This window comes from Panulirus ornatus, chromosome 19 (assembly GCF_036320965.1).
Source record: "Panulirus ornatus isolate Po-2019 chromosome 19, ASM3632096v1, whole genome shotgun sequence".
NCBI classification, from domain to species: domain Eukaryota; kingdom Metazoa; phylum Arthropoda; class Malacostraca; order Decapoda; family Palinuridae; genus Panulirus; species Panulirus ornatus.
The window spans coordinates 16,338,098-16,345,680 of record NC_092242.1 but is presented as its reverse complement, the minus strand read 5'-3'; the positions used below and the strand labels follow the sequence as shown (position 1 = coordinate 16,345,680).

General features: G+C 44.7%; 1 protein-coding gene across 1 annotated transcript; it reads right to left on the bottom strand.

Annotated features, from left to right (window-relative positions):
* Positions 1–1,290: 1,290 nt before the first annotated feature.
* LOC139755414 (uncharacterized) lies at positions 1,291–3,426 on the bottom strand. Its single transcript, XM_071673699.1, has 2 exons — positions 3,291–3,426; positions 1,291–2,926 (listed from the first exon to the last, which is right to left on the bottom strand). The coding sequence occupies exons 1-2, from the start codon at positions 3,300–3,302 to the stop codon at positions 1,925–1,927; spliced, it is 1,014 nt and encodes a 337-aa protein (XP_071529800.1). The 5' UTR covers positions 3,303–3,426; the 3' UTR covers positions 1,291–1,924.
* Between the last annotated feature and the right edge of the window lie 4,157 nt (positions 3,427–7,583).

Here is a 7,583-nt window from a genome sequence, read left to right as displayed (position 1 = left end):
ACCGAAACCACAGCTCCCTTTCCACATCCACGCCCCACACACACACACACACTCACACACACATATGTGTATATATATACATATATATATATATATATATATAGAGAGAGAGAGAGAGAGAGAGAGAGAGAGAGAGAGAGAGAGAGAGAGAGAGAGAGAGAGAGAGAGAGAGAGAGAGAGAGAGAGAGAGAGAGAGAGAAAAAAAAAAATCTACCAGAGAGGAAGGAACTGCAGTTGACCTTCTTGCTCTCTCTCTCACTAATATAATCTCGTCATTACTAGTGTTACACACTGTAAGAACTGTGAGGTGGATGTTTCTCAGCGACACCTTTGTCAAAACTTGTCTCTCGCTTTTGTTTCTCACAAAAAACTTCTTCGTCAGTCTATCCACCTTCACTCGGAGGGGTCTCGTCAAGAAAGGGATGAATAGCACTGGCATTGCTGATATACTTTACCTTTTCTCAAAAGTTTTTCCCTGGTTAACTGCTTCATTTATCCTTTTTGATTAGTGTCAGTTACAAACTTTTAAAAACCTTTTTTTTTTCCTCTTTAAAGAAATATCTACTTTTGATCTCCTTTTCTGGAAGATTGCTTTTCCTTTGGATGCATCAATGGTAGAAGTGCATTCTCGAGAGATTCTCTTCTGCCTGAATGGACTGTTTGTTTATGGGAATACGAAATTAGTAAGAGTTGGTAGTCACTATAAATTGCAGTGATACAACGAGTGTGTGTCGCTGTAATTGCCACGATAGTATGTATTACTGTAATTGCCTTGAGAGCATGAGTTTGTATTATAGTAATGGCCATGGTAATAGTGATCATGTATCATCGTAACTGCCATGATATCATGCATTAAGTGTCATTCTAACTGCAATACTAGCATGAGTTGGTTCTTTGTGCACGAGCCATAATAACTATGTGTCACCGTATTTGCTAAGGTGGTATCAGTTAGTGTTCATTCTCAATGTTCGTTGCTTATTGTTCCAATAATGGTAGTTTGAAATGATTATCACAGTTGATCTCCTATATAGATAATCTATGACATGAAAAAGCAAAAACAAAGAGAAGTATTCTAGTAATGTTTGTTCCTATAGATAAGTCGTAGGTTTTTGTCGTTTTGTGACTACATGATATTTCATTAACTTTCAGTAAGGTGTTTAAAGCTACTCTCAAACTGAACAAATTTTCTATCAAAGCTGAAAAAAAGCAGATGGTTAAACATGGTGAGAAAGGAGCCTTTCCTTTTGACCTACAACTCATCTTTTTTTAAGGAAAAGTAGACATTTCGGATCGTTTTCTTTTTTTTATTGTTTTTGCTGCAGATCTACACAGGGTAATGGACACAGACTGGTCACAAAGCCATCCGGCAAATCACGTTGGCCGACCTGTCACCACACTCGTGCCATATCAATGCCTACACATCTCACTGCATTTGTCAGCCACACAGACAGCGCATCATATACATGTGTGTAACAGCTACAGACACACCAGGGATATGCTTGTAGTCGTCCCACACATACATCAGTGACGCCAAAGATGCTGCCACGTACACACATTCGCTACTCAGACATGTTAGCCATACGAATGCATCAGAGTCACGTAAGTAACAGCTTTCCGTATGTCGTATATACTTATGTTGCTGCCACACAGAGACACTGGTGACACATATGCAGCAGACACACAGATGTATCAGACATGAACGTATCAGCCACACGAACGCATCGAAATGCGAACACAGCAGCCATACGAACGAATCAGTGACACATCTGTAGCAACCACGCTAACGCGTCAAGAACAGAGAAGTAACAGTCATACATGCACACATTCTCGCTCATCTATACTGTTTAGGTGTCTCAAGAGCATGAGGGAGTTTCTAGGTGAGGTGTCCTTTAAGGCATTTTTTAGAACCGTCAAATTAAGAGTTTCAAGGAGATTCAGAACTCTTTTGGGGGATAATGAAGGGGTTATAGTAGGGGAAGGCGGAGGCATAAGGTAGGAAAGTAGGGTTGACGGCAGCAGTGTAAGAGATGGGATCTCCAGAGGAGAATGCAGTGTAAGTCAGAGGATGAACAGCAGGGGAAACCACACTGTAGGTGAGAGGCTTGACATCGGCGGCGGGAAACGAGTACTTGACGGCAGGGGTGGCGATCTTGTGCTCCTTGGTGGTAAGTTCGATCTTGGTGGTGTCCGCAGGAGTGGCTGCCTCAGCTGGCTCGAACTGATGGGTTTTGAACGTGTGATCCACGACAGTGGGCTGGACATGAACAAACGGATGTGGGATCTGCACGGTGCCCACGTCACGGCGACGACGGGCCTGAGCTACAGCATTATCTTTAGACTCGGGTTTCTCTGCCGCGAGAGGTCTGGCATAGATGTATGGGAAGAACCCGCCGGCGTATGGGGTGTAGGGAGTGAAAGGAGTGTAAGGAGTGTAAGGAGTGTGATAGACAAGAGGGAATGGCTTGGTTTCATCTTCAACCTTTCCAACGGGATAGGTAAAGAAAGTCGCCTGGCGCTTCTCGCGTTTGCCTTTAGCCTCGTCGAACTTAGCCTGGAAGGCCTCACGAGCCTGAGCCACCTCAGGGGTATACTGCACGGGCTCGGGTGGCACCTGGTTGTCTACGGGAGCAACTAGGTCTGCCGTTGGTGCCACGGGAAGGTTGTTGGCGCGGACACGGTACCCTTCAGGTCCAGCTTCATAGAAGGTGACGGCAGGCTTCCCTTCGGAGTCGATGTAAGAGAACTGACCGACCACACGTCCGTCAGCCAGGCGTGTCTCCTGGCGGTTCTGGTCGAAGGTGAAGTGGCCGAAGCTTGTCTGACCCAAGAAGTCCTGTGTGCGGTACTGGTGAGCCCAGGGGAACGGTACACCGTACCTAGGGATCACCAGCTGCGCACTGCAGCACCATACAAGGGCTAAAACCACCTGTCGATAAACAAACAGAAGAACGATGTCATACTCTTCCGTTAGTATATGATTAAAGTAAGGATAACCTATGATAACTTTGAACCGCAAGACTCCTCTAGAAACAGCCAAAGAAAACTTACTTGTGCTATTAGCTGTATTGCAGTCCTCTGTATCTATCTCAGTCTTAATATATAAGAAACACATACCTAATATACTTCTAAATAATCAGATTGCTCTCTCACTGACTCTTCAGCGATGAGTAATAAAGGCTGTTACATTGAAGTGTACAAGATGGATCCACACGCTACCGTGGAGAGTCTGGAGCCAACTCATATTCCGTCCCCACACACCTCCCAAAGCTACTTAAGGTTCAGGTACTCACCAGGGACCTCATGTTGCTGTAGGCCTGAGCTGCTGCCTCCTGCTGCCGCCTACTGGCCGATCGCACAATATATATATAGACAGACTCGGGGCCCAAGCGTCTTCCCTCAAGGACACCATGAGGCCGATCACCGGTTTCGCCTTAGTGACACTCAGATTCCTGAACAGGTTTCAAGTGCTTTGCTATACTTAAGAAACACCTCTACACACTCGTGCTAACTTCACGGACTGAGGCGTATTTCAGCATCTAACTGAGTGCTTGGTAATGGGTTCATCGGGATAAAGTTAAAGATACTAAGTTTACTAGAGGATCTTGTAACTTAGGGGGAAGTGCAAGTCAAAGGGTTTAGGGGGGAGTGGGGTGTGTCTAGCTTGGGTAGAGACAGCAAGTCGTGTTACTAGACTGAGAACGATCTTTGCCTTAAAGTATGTTCGCTTATCATCGATAAGGAATTCGGTATTAGTAAATTATCTTTGCTGCTGTTGAGCAGAAACGCTCCACAAACCACGTAAGGTATTGAAGAAATCAGTAGAAGAGAAACTTTTACCAAGAGAGCGAATCTCCTTTTTTTCTTTTCCTGCAAGGATGTATAAAAAAAAAAAAAAAATCCCATACTATACTCCAGTATCATTAACAAGCATTGTTTGTAAATTACTGGAAAAGATAAGCAGAAAGCAAAAAGATAAGCATCTGTAAGTATAAAAAGAAAAGAAAGAGATACCTCAGTGGGAGGTTACATGGGATCAGAAGGAATAATTTAAGCCAAAATGACCTTTTCCGTCCTCTTTGGTAGTAACAACGCTACCATAGTGTTAAAAAGGAAGGGATATTAGGCATGAGCACTCTTGGATCGCCTGCAGTCACTAACAGTCTCCCTCAGTCCAAGATGATGAAAAAGAATTAGATTCCAGGCAGGCATCAAGGGAAGACTGAGATGGAGATTCGAAATCCCCTACCAATCGAAATGGAGCAGAGGACGCGTACCAGAAGTGTCTTTCAAAACGTGATGACACTAGCGAGTGATGTCCCCCCACACCCAAATCTTAGGATGCAGTCGTTATAGGTCTTATCTCTACGTCACTTGCCAGACGAGCTCGAATCATACATGAATATGTTTGCAGATGATTCTAAAGTAATACGAGGAGTAGGAAGTACTGAAAGACACCACGATAGAAAGAAGCAGTATACCCCTGAGACTTAAGATTTGAACCCGGGCCTGCCGCGTAGCAGCGCTGGTCAGTTGTATTGTCCATGAAATGGAACTCGACCAAGGGTAGAACTAGTGTGGATGGAACACAGCGAAATGTGGCAAGACCACAACCAACATATCGTAGAAAGTAAAGTATGGGAAACTACGCATTAAAAGGGCTAAAGGGCACAAGGGCTGATATAGTCCCGAACTCGTCATAAGGAAACATCGTAAAGACAGTTGTAAACTTTGGTATACTGGCAAAATTGCCTGAAGTACCTGGGAAAAAAACAAAACGAGAACGTGAATGACATACAACGGAGCCAAAATAGAACATGTCTGGAAAAGTTTCAAGGTGCCAGTGTCAGCGATCAGATAGATTGTCCGTATCACATGGTCCAAACAGACTAGTGAAGGAATTATCCCAGTATGACAAAAGAAACACACACACACACACGCACACACACACACACACACACACACACACATACACACACACACACACACACACACACACACACACACATATACATATATCCACCAGTTGCCTTGGGTATATATGGGAGATAAATACATCCCACGTATTCCTTACGCGTTAGTGAAGGAGACCCAGAGGTGCGGGAGCTGGGAGCTGCAACCAATACCCTCCAATGCTGACGTCTCAGCAATGAATTCCCCTGCGTCTTCTACATCCACCTCATCTCCTCTCGTTCGACCTACGTTTTCACTCGTCACAACTACCCCTATAAGCCCACATATGGATGCGAATTTCCAATGAGGTAGAGTGACCTTGATTAGGTTTTGCGTCTCTGAAATCAAGTCTCTTCCAATCTGTTCTTCCACAACGCTTCACAACTTACAAATCTCATTCCACTACGCAATACATACATGATATCACCTTGACGCAATTCATCTTGAAAACCCCCACATTATATAGTTAAGTCTGCCTCTGAGAAATTGAATATCCTGTTCAGATGCTGAAGATTCTTCGCCAAAGAACAGATGTTTTGATTATACAAAGGACTGATTCATCTATGTGTAGAGTTCTACTCTCACAAGTATTGGGTTCGAACTCTGCAAACTCACTTAACGGAGACGACTCTAAGGCAGTCCGATTTATCACTCTTACACTTGACCCACTTGCCCTACGCAGCAGTGTTCATCCTACTTCCCTCTTCAGGATAACACAGCTTCGGCTTCTGTTCCCACGACCTGGGTATTTCAGTGTCTCAGCTGTTCACCTTGACCACGCAATGCTGCCCAAGTGGCTGCGTCACATGATTATTTTTATGTCAGTTGATGAGTGTGAGCCGTTGCGACATCTCTTTCTCTTTCTATACTGCTTAACTCTAGATCTCTTTACCTTCTAATGTTTTTGATAAATGGATAAGACCTGACCTTTTTGTATTTCTACAGATAGGATTTCCATTTTTCTTAAAACTCTTGATTCTTCTTCTTCTTCCTCGCTTCTCTATATCTTCCACACATTTTTCAGATCTCACTTTAGGCGTGGTTTCGATGAGGGGTTCTTGTAGGCGACTGGAGCCTTTAACATTAGGAAATGTTTGGATATGATGAAGCTGTAAACAAGATATAGATATAAAGAAAAAAAAATGTAGATCAGTTACTACTATGGCTTCCAGTCCAACAGCCACCGCCTTCTTACCCCTCATCATCTCATCCCTCACCTCATCTCACTCATTCCCTCACTTCACATTACCCTTCACCTCATCTCCTCACTCTCTCCCTTACCTCATGTTAACCCTCACCTCATGTTTCCTTGACATCACCTAAACCTATTGCACAAACATGAAATGCACTGGGCACCCTGGAGTGGATGAGATTGCAATTGAGTTTCTCAAGAAGAGACTAGCGTTGTTATCGACTGATGAATCTCATTCAGGCCGTAAGGTCTAGCGGCGGGCGCACACGGACGCCGGCAAACAAGACTATAGATATGCATCTCCGTCTTCCCTCCTTTATATGTGCAGAAGTATATCTTAGCGTGAGACTGTGGGCAATGATAATGAAATATGCAATGAAGCGCTTAGCGTAGCTTCCACCCCGAGGAAATGTCAGACAGGAACGCTTGTCGGTATGAAGTTGACACTTCAGACGTGAGAGTGAAGGAGGAGACTTTGAGAAGGATGATTCATCACAGAGGAAAAGCCTAAGTGTATACAAACATGAGTGATGAAGGAAGAGAGACAGAAAACATGCTGTAGAAGGTAACATTACGACGAACCACAAGGGTCCTGTGGACGCACTGAAAAGAGAATAGTGAATGTTCATAGCTCCATCTGCATACGAAGATAGACAAGGGTATGTAAAACATGGGCGTATGTTAAGGCTTAGCTTCGAATTATATTTGGCATGTGAGAGAATCCCGGTACAGTGTCAGAAGATTTCAGAGATGAGGCAGCGCTCACGCATCAACTTACAGTCGGCGGTACATCCGTGCTACCGTGAGCACATTTCCTTAGGTTAATACTCATATGTCTCTAAAGTACGGAGACGTACTGCACGCTTGGCGGTGCTGGGCGAGTGGTCGAGGTACAACTTGTGGCCACGATGAGCAATTGATTGGCTTGGAAATGCAACATGCAAGAAGAGTGGTGGAAGACGCGGTGGTGTTGACTGCGGGCCACCACCCCTTTCTCTTTGTGTCATCACGCGCCCATATAGTTGCCATTCTCTTCTCCATCATCCACTGCCACACTTCCACTGATTCACCACTGCCGACATGTTCTTCCCATTGTCACACCTCTAGTGGATGATCTGGCCTCACTGCCACGCGCTAGTTCACTACTCAGTGACAAGCCTCAAGTGAATCTTTCCTCCTTACCACTCATCTGGCTCACCACATACTTTTCCTCTCCCTACTGCTTCACCAGCCTATTGATACATCTTCACTGTTCGGTAATTACTTCCATACCGTTGCTAGCTGAGCACCCACTCCAATAACTCACTACCCTCCCCTGTACCTTCACTGCCCATTACATCACCCTTGTTCTCGCCGTTCTGCCTCACTCCCCCCGGCTCACTGCATATACTGCCTCACTTTCACTGGTTCAGTTCTTGTTGCCATACCTTCTCCGGCAAGC